Here is a 12673-nt window from a genome sequence, read left to right as displayed (position 1 = left end):
GGATTCTGTGACAAAGATGCTGCCCCCAGAAAAAATGTATCTTTCATCACCTTCACTACCCTGAAGTAAGATATTTAAAACACAAATTTAAATGGTAAAATACTTTAAAATACTATTGGGTTTAGCAGAACCACAGGTCTACCTACATGAGCACCATGATCATAATACCAAAAAATAATAAATTAATACATTAAAATTGTATTTCCCATTATTTCAAATAACTTAAAATTATGTTCATTCTTGTCTTTTAAAAAAATTTGAATAAGCAGACTCACAGTTCCACAAGGTTTGGAAGCTTCTGAGCAAGGTTTTCTGGCTGAAAATTAAAAACTCAGAATTAAATTTTATTTTTGAAAAATGTATAAACATTTCTAAATAGCTTAAACACAAAGTACTATCTTTTGAAGGGCTGTAAATTTTCAGAAAATGTGAAAATAATAAATCAGCAGGTCTGGGTTTATACTTACATAGACCATGCTACAATTTAAATTTATACATTTGAACAGAAACCAGATCTCATACTCCACAATCATGGAAGAAATGAAAATGTTTTTAACAGACACAGACAGAGGGAATAACACTATGTGACGTCGGAGCCAGAGATTGGAGTGATGCACCTGCAAAGTCAAGGAACACCGCTGGCAACCTCCAGAAGCTCAGAGAAAGGAACAGATTCTTCCTCAGAGCCACGAGAAGAAACCAACCCAGCCAACACCTTGATTTTGAACTTCTGCCCTCCAGAACTATGAGACAATCAATTTCTGTTATTTTAAGTCACACAGCCTGTGTAATTTGTTATAGCAGCCCTAAGAAAATAACACCTACCCCCCGCCAAACCAAAATCCCAAACTGCACCTCAGGAGGAAGAAACTAAAATCCCAGGGGGCTGACACCAAAACCTAACCAAACTCAGGATAAAAAGAGTAAGCTGGAGCTCAGGTGGTCTAAGGGAGTGTCACATCTGGCCCAAGTTCTAAGTTCGGAGTAGGAGTGTGATGTGGCAGGGATAGGAAACTGGCCACTGGGAGGAGAGGAAGGGAGATGGGTCTAGGTCTCTTACACAGAGTCATAGCTCTGGAAGGACTGGCTATTCCATGAAAAGAATCCTAGAAAAATTCCAGTCGTAGACTGAAAGCAGACTTCTCTCTGCTGGAGGCCCTGGGTAGAAGGAAAAGCCTCCTGTAAGTAACTGAAAGTCAGCCTGCATCTCTCACACATGCACATGCACACAGGATACACATAAACACAAAGACAGGAGTTGTTAAAGCTAAAGGAGCACACTGAGTTAGGAGTAATTTTTTTTTATTCTACATTAAAACATACTGTAGAGTTAAGCCAAATATCAGTAACAAAGAATCAGGAATGACTTTTTAAAAGAAATTATGTCTAACCTGAGGCTTGAAAGACAAATATAAATTATCAGAGGTTGCCATGGAGCAGGGAGGAGGAAAGTTCTGGTTAGCTTTGTAGGCACATGAAGCAACATATGAAAAGACAAAAAGAGAGAGAGGTATGTTTGGGAAATCAAAAATATAATTTTTTCTGCTGTAACTCCCCAACAGTACTCATGACAAAAATCTTATATTTTCAAACACCTGTTATAAAAACAATGGTGTCAATAGAAAAACAAAAGTTTGGGGGACTATAAAGTTTTAGATTTGTAACAAATAATTTTTCTGAGAGAAACTTATAAACAGTGATTATCATTAGGAAAAGGACCAGTGTTGCTATTCTCCATCTACTTTTTTATCATCTGAATCTTTAACAATGAGCATGTATGTCTTTTAAATTAAAAAAAATTAATTTTAAAATGTAGTATTTAAATTGCTACATAATTGAGTAACCAATCATATGATATGCAATTTAGGTTGTAAACACTCAATAAGAGAAATGCCATTAGTTTGGTATTTCTGGGCCATCAGGTATGAAGGTATATGATTTTGCAGAGAGTACCAAGGAACAGATCACTAAGGGCTTATATTTTATATTGAGGAAAAACTATTTTTAAAAATCTTGAACACAATGGAAATCCACTAGTTTATTTTAATCAAGGAAATAAAACTATTAATTTCATATAGGTATATTGATGTATTTAAATACTTAGCAACAGTATCCCAAGCTACTTACACATATAATATCCTCGCCCTTTTACAATAAAATAGCATTGAATATGAATACTGTTTATGAAGTCAGTGAAACATTTATTGAGTTCCCACTTTTGATAAAACCACATTTTGTTTTCCAATGCTGAATGCTGTGATTCCCTTTCCCCCATGTTTTGACATCAATATCTGCAATGAGGTCCTTCATGAATGGTCTTTCCTTGAATGTTGCTCTTGGATCTGTCCAAGTCCCCAAAATGTTTCTTCTAGTACTGGTAGCTCGCCTAGTAAGAGGAATATACACTACCACTTATGGGCATACTTACAAAGCATCCCAGGCAAACTAAAGCACTCTGTGGGTGGTGGAGGGGAGGTAAGAGGCTTAATAGTTTTTCCTCTAAAAAGGAAAGGCTTGTCCAGAAAAGAAGTGGTATTAGACCCTCATCTAGTTTGATCTGCTACAATATCAGTATCATATCTGGCTAACTAAAGGACCCATGGTCATTCTTTCCAGATACCTACTTGTCTCCATCAGACAGTATCGCAATTTTTCCATGACAAACTAGTTACCTCTTTGAGCTATTTAGCTACACACACAATTAAGCACTGAATAATGTTCCTGCTGCCATTAGTGCATCACTATGTCTTTATTAGTAAGTACCCTGAGTTTTAATTTAAAAATAAGCACACCAACCTTGAGAAAATTGCAGTTCATCAGAATACTGGGTTTTAAAAAACCCCAAAAGCCTGGTAAATAATCAGCCTGCTGCAAAGGCTGTGGCTGACACCTACTGGTGTTCTATAATACATTCTCTGCTATCTAGTGGCACATTTTAGCAATGTAACTGAATAAGAGAAATATTATACATTTTAATTTTTCTATTTCCATAGTTTATGAAAAGTGGGTAAGAGACTGGACAACTATATGTTAACATCAACATTTTTGTTACTCTGCGGGTAACTAAGCTCTAATGCTGGATTACAGATGCCACACAAACTAGTTTATCTTGATTTATAGGATTTAGTCTATTAAGTTTTAAAATGTTTTTAAATTTTAAAATCCTGATAGACAAAAGTAATAACCTTAGGGCTTCCCTGATGGTGCAGTGGTTGAGAGTCCGCCTGCTGATGCAGGGGACACGGGTTCGTGCCCCGGTCCGGGAAGATCCCACATGCCGTGGAGTGGCTGGGCCCGTGAGCCATGGCCACTGAGCCTGCGCGTCCGGAGCCTGTGCTCCGCAACAGGAGAGGCCACAACAGTGAGAGGCCTGCGTACCGCAAAAAAAAAAAAAAAAAGTAATAACCTTAAAGTGCCTTGCAAAACTGTTATTACTAATATTTCCTTCTTTTTCACAATTTTGACATAAAAAAGTTTTAATAAACAACCTGTACCCAAATTCCTTGAGTATGAATACTTCCTACTAAACTACTTAAAAATTGTTTTATAAATTAAGACAAAATTCTCTTCATTAAATCTCATACTATCACTTAACTGAACAATTTTTTCTTTACAAATAATGTAAAGGTAAACTTCAGCAAGCACAGTTAGTATAAAATTTACCTCAAATTTTGAATCAATGATGCTTTACCATGTCCTTTTACGGAGAACTCTGAACCCCCTTAAATGGGAATGTTTTAAAATTGTGTATCTTGGAACAAATATTTCGAATATGTTGCAAACACATGTTCAATCCTGTTCTCTTGTAGTGACTGTGCACTACTTACTTTCTTTTCTTCTCCTTCTGGGCAGCTGGTAGGATTACACTTCTCTCTTCAAGCTCGACGTGGCTAAGTGACTTGCTTCGGTCAATGGAATTATGTCAAAGTAGAGGCCTTAGAGAGCTTGAGCACGAAAGGTCCACAGTGACCCTTATCAGCTTTCATCCCTGAGTAAAGATACCATGAACCAAAGTCCCCGAGAGATCTGAGAGAGTAGTGCAGCATGAATGAGAAATCATTGTGCTGTTACAAACCACTAGGATTCAGGGTTCTGCAAAACCTGCCATCCAGCCTCTAACAACACATTTCAAAGAAGTCATGAATTAAGTGCATAGTTTTTACAGCAGTTATAAAAAGTAGAATAAAGTCAGACTTCTACCTCACACCATATACAAAAGTTAACTAAAAATTAACTAAAAACGGATCAATGACTTCTATCTAAGAGCTAAAACCATAAAACTCATAGAAGAAAACATGGGTAAATCTTCACGATCATGGATTTGGCAATGGATTCATAGATATGAAACCAAAAGCAGGAGCAACAATAGAAAAAATAGATAAACTGGACTTCATCAAAATTTAAAATTTTTGTGCATAAAAGGACATTTCAAGAAAGTGAAAAGGCAATATATAGGAGAAAATATCTGCAAATCATATATCCAATGGGGTCTAGCATTCAGAATATATAAAGAACACTTACAACTCAACCACAAAAAACAAACAACCCAATTGAAAACAGGCAAAGGATTTGAAAAGACATTCTTTAAAGAAGATATGCAAATGGTCAAAAAGCACATGAAAAGACACCCAAATTCATTAGCATTAGGGAAATGCAAATCAAAGCCACAATGAGGTACCACTTCAAAACCACTAGGATAGCCATAATTTGTTAAAAATGTAAAATAACAACTATTGACAAGGATGTGGAGAAACTGGAACCCTTGTACATTGCTGGCAGTAATGTAAAATGGTTCAGCCACCGTAGAAAACAGTTTGGCTGTTCCTCAAAAAGTTAAACATAGAATTGCCATAAGACTCCATAATTCTACTCCTATATATATACCCAAAATAATTAAAAACAGGTACTTAAACATGTACATGTACACCCGTGCTCATAGCAGCACTGTTCATAATAACCATAAGGTGGGAACAGCCCAAATGGCCATCAATGGATTAACAGATAAACAAATTATAGTATACTCATACAGTGGAATCTAATTAAGTCATAAGACGGAACGAAGGAATGATACATGCTACCACTTGGATGAAACTTGAGAACATTTTGCTAAGTGAAAAGAAGCCCTACATAAAAGGTGACATACTGAATGATCCCATTTATACGAAATATCCAAAATAGATAAATCCAAAGAGATAGAACACAGATTGCTGGTTGCAGGGCTGGGGTGTGGAGGAGAGTGGGGAGAAACTGCTTAATGGATAAGGGGTTTTCCTTTGGAGTCATGGATATGTTTGGAGCTAGAAAGAGGTGGTGGTTGTGCAACACTGTGAATATACTAAATGTTACTTAATTTTTCACTTTAAAATGGTTAATTTTACATTATGTCAATTTCACCTCAATTTAATTTTAATAAAGTTAATAAAGTTTTGGTACTGAAGGCAAAAAGTACTTCATTCAAAACCCACCACAACATATTCAACAAGCTTTCTAGTTGGATTAATAATCTGGTGTCACTGCTTCTGGGCAAGCATACAGCAAGGGTTAAATACCATGTGGCTATAGGAGAACAACTAAGGTAAACCTCTTTTACTACCAGGAATATTATTTCATTCCTCCTCCAGTATTTCTCCCTCTTTTATATATGCTATAGAGGAGGATCTCTCAGCAGGAAAGTCAGAAGCTCCGGCAGGCTAATGGGAACAGAGAGAAATTAGCAGCACCACCTTTCCTTGTCCACAGTAGCAGAAAGGCCCTCCACAGTCCTACTCACCATTTGCTCCCCAATGTCCCTTACCATTTACCCTCTTGTCTCTTGGCTCACTTCCCATTAACTACTCATTTTCCTCTTTTAAAATTTCTCTCCAAATAAACATTAAGCAGACCAAAAAAGCATGAGCCTGTCTTAAACACTTGTCATATTTCCTTGGTGTTGCCGGGAGATAGAAAAACACATCAGATTCTCAATATCTGCATCTACCATCATCAAAATCTCTGATGGTTAAATTCCTTTCTTCTGAAACGAGTGACACAAAGGAATGTTATTAAGTATCGTTTTCATTTGAATTATCCTAGAAAGCCTGACACACATTTTGGGAGGAGAGAGATGAGGGGAGGTAGTAGGGAGAGGGAGAAGGGGCAATAAGAAACGTGCTTAAGAGCATTAACAGCTCACTAACCCCTCCTGACAAGGGCTGTGCAATCACTGGTAGGTCAAGGACGACTAGAAGTTACCACTGACATCCTGTTTCCCAGCAAAAATGTAATGACTACACTGGGCAAATAATGAGTAATCTAGTCATAAGCAATACAAAAAGATAATCCCAAACATATGTCAGTGTTTTATGGGAAAGTGCAAATTTTGATTATTTGGATATGAAAGCATAGCATCTTCAGGGTTTTTTGTTTATTTTCTTGGTTCTAAAAGAAAAACAATGAAAAACCATGGCAAATACCCAAATTTCTTGGAATGCATCCATCAAAATAATCACAGATATTTTATGTCCCAAGTTCATTAAAACAAAAATTTCATTGGAAATTCATTGAATACAAGCATTACAAATATTAAAATAAAGCCATTTCAAAAGGGAAGGAAAGGGGAGGAAATTGAGGAAAGGAAAATTTTTCAAAATGTGGACAAGTTCTTTTGTTTCTAAAGTTGTCTTTGAGGTGTCTAAAAAAAATTCTGGGAAAGTTTTTCTTTACAATTCTGTAGCATTAACACAGTGGCAGTTTGACTTTCATGATAAAAATGAGTTGCTACTACCAATTTTAAGGTATTCTTTTTTTTTTCAGTCACTCACACCACTGGTCCAACAGAATTTCTACAATGATGGAAATATTCTCTAGCTACATGACCAATATAGTGGTCACTAGCCACATGTGGCCATTAAGCACTTAAAATGTAGTTACTGTGACTATGGAATTGAATTTTCAGTATTTTGTTATATCAATAATTTAAACATTAGTACCACACATAACTAGTAGCTATAATGTTAGTGCAAAATTTATATCATTACACTCACTACCAATTTTTCACTTAAAATCAGCTCTTTTAGATATAAAACATAAAAGAACTACTTAACTAACTGCATGAATGATAAAATTTTTAGATTTACTTTCTTCGAAATGATGAAATATTTGTTTGACATTTATAGAGGCTAAAATTATCACCTTAAAAAATATAAATAAATAAATGTTAAGTATCTGCAAAACACGCCCCAACTAGAGAAGCCCACACACCGCAACTAGAGAAGCCTGCACACCGCAACGAAAAGATCCCGCGTGCCACAATGAAGATCCTGGGTGCCACAACTAAGACCCAACATAGCCAAATAAATAAATATTTTTTTTTAATTTTCTGTAAAGTATTAATATTAAAAATATTTGTTTAAAAAGGAAAGCTATATAGATATCATAAACAAGGGTTGAAGATTAGATCATCATATGCCCCCACCTACTTTCTATTTTTATTTTTAAAAAAACCTATTTAATATGCATTCAGTAAGTATGATTTTATAAATGGAATTTTCAAAGCAACAAAAATAGACACAAAAAAAGAATACTAAACATTTTTTTCCATAAGGCCAGATCAACCATTTAAAAATATACCTACCCTTTATAATTCTACATGCTTATAACATAATTGTTTATTTTAAGAGGGAACAGTGTTCCAAGCTCAATGTATGATATTTTAAGCACATTACATACATTTTATCAATTTATCTATCTATCTAGAGAGGGAGAGGGAGACACAGAGACTGATTCGATGGGGCTAACATTTAAAAATTGGTATCTAGAGTAAGACGCGGAGATCACCTTCCTCCCCACAGATACACCAGAAATACATCTACGCGTGGAACAACTCCTACGGAGCACCTACTGAACGCTGGCAGAAGACCTCAGACCTCCCAAAAGGCAATGAACCCCCCACATACCTGGTTAGGGCAAAAGGAAAAAATAAACAGAGACAAAAGGATAGGGACGGGTCCTGCACCAGCGGGAGGGGGCTGTGAAGGAGGAAAAGTGTCCACACACTAGGAAGCCCCTTCGCGGGCGGAGACTGCGGGTGGCGGAGTGGGAGAGCTTCGGAGCTGCGGAGTAGAGCACAGCAACAGGGGTGCGAAGGGCAAAGTGGAGAGATTCCAGCGCAGAGGAAGGGGGCCGACCGGCACTCATCAGCCGAGAGGCTTGTCTGCTCGCCCGCCGGGGCGGGCGGGGCTGGGAGATGAGGCTCCGGGAGGGGACTGGGGTTGGCAGCGTGAACACAGCCTGCAGGGCGTTAGTGCACCGCGGCTAGCCGGGAGGGAGTCCGGGGAAAAGTCTGGGCCTGCCGAAGAGGCAAGAGACTTTTTCTTCCCTCTTTGTTTCCTGGTGCGCGAGGAGAGGGGATTAAGAACGCTGCTTAAGGGAGCTCCAGAGACGGGCGCGAGCCGCGGCTAAAAGTGCGGACCCCAGAGACAGACACGAGACGCTAAGGCCGCTGCTGCCGCCACCAAGAAGCCTGTGTGCGAACACAGGTCACTATCCACACACCCCCTTCCGGGGAGCCTGTGCAGCCCGCCACTACCAGGGTCCCGGGATCCAGGGACAACTCCCCTCCCCCGGGAGAACGCACGGTGAGCCTCAGGCTGGCAACGTCACGACGGCCTCTGCAGCTGCAGGCCCGCCCCACACTCCGTGACCCTCCCTGCCCCCCGGCCTGAGTGGGCCAGAGCCTCCAAATCACCGGCTCCTTTAACCCCGTCCTGTCTGAGCAAAGCCCTCCGGCGACCTACACACACAGGCGGGGCCAAATCCAAAGCTGAGCCCCTGGGAGCTGTGAGAACAAAGAAGAGAAAGGGAGATCTCTCCCAGCAGCCTCAGAAGCAGCGGGTTAAAGCTCCACAATCAACTTGATGTACCCTGCATCTGTGGAATACACGAATAGACAACGAATCATCCCAAATTAAGGAGCCGTGTGGATGAAAGGCTCTTGGTGCTGCAGCCAGGAGTTAGTGCTGTGCCTCTGAGGTGGGAGAGCCAACTTCAGGACACTGGTCCACAAGAGACCTCCCAGCTCCACATATCAAACGGCGAAAATCTCCCAGAGATCTCTATCTCAACGCCAGCACCCAACTTCACTCAACGACCAGCAAGCTACAGTGCTGGACAACCTATGCCAAACAACTAGCAAAAGAGGAACACAACCCCACCCATTAGCAGAGAGGCTGCCCCAAATCATAATAAGTCTACAGACAGCCCAAAACACACCACCAGACGTGGACCTGCCCACAAGACAAGATCCAGCCTCATCCACCAGAACACAGGCACTAGCCCCCTCCACCAGGAAGCCTACACAACCCACTGAACCAACCTTAGCCACTGGGGACAGACACTAAAAACAACAGGAACTACGAAACTTCAGCCTGCAAAAAGGAGACCCCAAACACAGTAAGATAAGCAAAATGAAAAGACAGAAAAACACACAGCAGATGAAGGAGCAAGATAAAAACACACCAGACCTAACAAATGAAGAGGAAACAGGCAATCTACCTGAAAAAGAATTCAGAATAATGATAGTAAAGATGATCCAAAATCTTGGAAATAGAATAGACAAAATGCAAGAAACAGTTAACAAGGACCTAGAAGAACTAAAGATGAAACAAACAATGATGAACAACACAATAAATGAAATGAAAAATACTCTAGATGAGATCAATAGCAGAATAACTGAGGCAGAAGAACAGATAAGTGACCTGGAAGATAAAATAGTGGAAAAAACTAATGCAGAGCAGAATAAAGAAAAAAGAATGAAAAGAACTGAGGACAGTCTCAGAGACCTCTGGGACAACATTAAACGCACCAACATTCGAATCATAGCAGTTCCAGAAGAAGAAGAGAAAAAGAAAGGGACTGAGAAAATATTTGAAGAGATTATAGTTGAAAACTTCCCTAATATGGGAAAGGAAATAGTTCATCAAGTCCAGGAAGCACAGAGAGTCCCATACCGGATAAATCCAAGGAGAAATACGCCAAGACACATATTAATCAAACTGTCAAAAATTAAATACAAAGAAAGCATATTAAAAGCAGCAAGGGAAAAACAACAAATAACACACAAGGGAATCCCCATAAGGTTAACAGCTGATCTTTCAGCAGAAACTCTGCAAGCCAGAAGGGAGTGGCAGGACATATTGAAAGTGTTGAAGGAGAAAAACCTGCAACCAAGATTACTCTACCCAGCAAGGATCTCATTCAGATTTGATGGAGAAATTAAAACCTTTAAGGCAAGCAAAAGCTGAGAGTTCAGCACCACCAAACCAGCTCTACAACAACTGCTAAAGGAACTTCTCTAGGCAAGAAACACAAAAGAAGGAAAAGACCTACAATAACGACCCCAAAGCAATTAAGAAAATGGGAATGGGAACATACATATCGATAATTACCTTAAATGTAAATGGACTAAATGCTCCCACCAAAAGACACAGATTGGCTGAATGGATACAAAAACAAGACGCATATATTTGCTGTCTACAAGAGACCCACTTCAGACCTAGAGACACATACAGACTGAAAGTAAGGGGATGGAAAAAGGTATTTCATGCAAATGGAAATCAAAAGAAAGCTGGAGTAGCAATTCTCATATCAGACAAAATAGACTTTAAAATAAAGACTATTAGAAGAGACAAAGAAGGACACTACATAATGATCAAGGGATCGATCCAAGAAGAAGATATAACAATTGTAAATATTTATGCACCCAACATAGGAGCACCTCAATACATAAGGCAAATACTAACAGCCATAAAAGGGGAAATCGACAGTAACACATTCATAGTAGGGGACTTTAACACCCCACTTTCACCAATGGACAGATCATCCAAAATGAAAATAAATAAGGAAACACAAGTTTTAAATGATACATTAAACAAGATGGACTTAATTGATATTTATAGGACATTCCATCCAAAAACAACAGAATACACATTTTTCTCAAGTGCTCATGGAACATTCTCCAGGACAGATCATATCTTGGGTCACAAATCAAGCCTTGGTAAATTTAAGAAAACTGAAATTGTATCAAGTATCTTTTCCGACCACAACGCTATGAGACTACATATCAATTACAGAAAAAGATCTGTAAAAAATACAAACACATGGAGGCTAAACAATACACTGCTTAATAACGAAGTGATCACTGAAGAAATCAAAGAGGAAATCAAAAAATACCTAGAAACAAATGACAATGGAGACACGACGACTCAAAATCTATGGGATGCAGCAAAAGCAGTTCTAAGAGGGAAGTTTATAGCAATACAATCCTACCTTAAGAAACAGGAAACATCTCGAATAAACAACCTAACCTTGCACCTAAAGCAATTAGAGAAAGAAGAACAAAAAAACCCCAAAGTTAGCAGAAGGAAAGAAATCATAAAAATCAGATCAGAAATAAATGAAAAAGAAATGAAGGAAACGATAGCAAAGATCAATAAAACTAAAAGCTGGTTCTTTGAAAGGATAAACAAAATTGATAAACCATTAGCCAGATTCATCAAGAAAAAAAGGGAGAAGACTCAAATCAATAGAATTAGAAATGAAAAAGGAGAAGTAACAACTGACACTGCAGAAATACAAAAGATCATGAGAGATTACTACAAGCAGCTCTATGCCAATAAAATGGACAACCTGGAAGAAATGGACAAATTCTTAGAAAGGCACAACCTGCCAAGACTGAATCAGGAAGAAATAGAAAATATGAACAGACCAATCACAAGCACTGAAATTGAAACTGTGATTTAAAATCTTCCAACAAGCAAAAGCCCAGGACCAGATGGCTTCACAGGCGAATTCTATCAAACATTTAGAGAAGAGCTATCACCTATCCTTCTCAAACTCTTCCAAAATATAGCAGAGGGAGGAACACTCCCAAACTCATTCTACGAGGCCACCATCACCCTGATACCAAAACCAGACAAGGATGTCACAAAGAAAGAAAACTACAGGCCAATATCACTGATGAACAGAGATGCAAAAATCCTCAACAAAATACTAGCAAACAGAATCCAACAGCACATTAAACGGATCATACACCATGATCAAGTGGGGTTTATTCCAGGAATGCAAGGATTCTTCAATATACGCAAATCAATCAACGTGATACACCATATTAACAAATTGAAGGAGAAAAACCATATGATCATCTCAATAGATGCAGAAAAAGCTTTTGACAAAATTCAACACCCATTTATGATAAAAAAAACCCTGCAGAAAGTAGGCATAGAGGGAACTTTCCTCAACATAATAAAGGCCATATATGACAAACCCACAGCCAACATCGTCCTCAATGGTGAAAAACTGAAAGCATTTCCACTAAGATCAGAAACAAGACAAGGTTGCCCACTCTCACCACTCTTATTCAACATAGTTTTGGAAGTTTTAGCCACAGCAATCAGAGAAGAAAAGGAAATAAAAGGAATCCAAATTGGAAAAGGAAAAGTAAAGCTGTCACTCTTTGCAGATGACATGATACTATACATAGAGAATCCTAAAGATGCTACCAGAGAACTACTAGAGCTAATCAATGAATCTGGTAAAGTAGCAGGATACAAAATTAATGCACAGAAATCTCTGGCATTCCTATACACTAAGGATGAAAAATCTGAAAATGAAATCAAGAAAACACTCCCATTTACCA

At 38.6% G+C, this 12673-nt stretch overlaps 1 protein-coding gene across 8 annotated transcripts in view; it reads right to left on the bottom strand.

The window, feature by feature from the left end:
* The window catches only part of LRRC28 (leucine rich repeat containing 28), a 187465-nt gene that overhangs the window by 160963 nt on the left and 13829 nt on the right, over positions 1-12673 (bottom strand). For all 8 annotated transcript variants that reach the window (XR_016392020.1, XR_016392022.1, XR_016392023.1 and 5 more), the window contains one exon: positions 276-316. Coding sequence is in view for 4 of the 8 variants with exons in the window: in XM_022598839.3 (XP_022454547.1) it covers positions 276-316 (41 nt within the window). In the remaining 4 variants the exon portion in view is untranslated. The remainder of the gene's footprint in view (positions 1-275; positions 317-12673) is intronic.

The sequence above is a fragment of the Delphinapterus leucas genome, chromosome 2 (assembly GCF_059928025.1).
Source record: "Delphinapterus leucas isolate spDelLeu-1000000601 "Yukka" chromosome 2, BTC_Dleu_Yukka2, whole genome shotgun sequence".
NCBI lineage: Eukaryota > Metazoa > Chordata > Mammalia > Artiodactyla > Monodontidae > Delphinapterus > Delphinapterus leucas.
The sequence above is the reverse complement of the archived record's forward strand: the minus strand, read 5'-3'. Positions and strand labels throughout refer to the sequence as shown.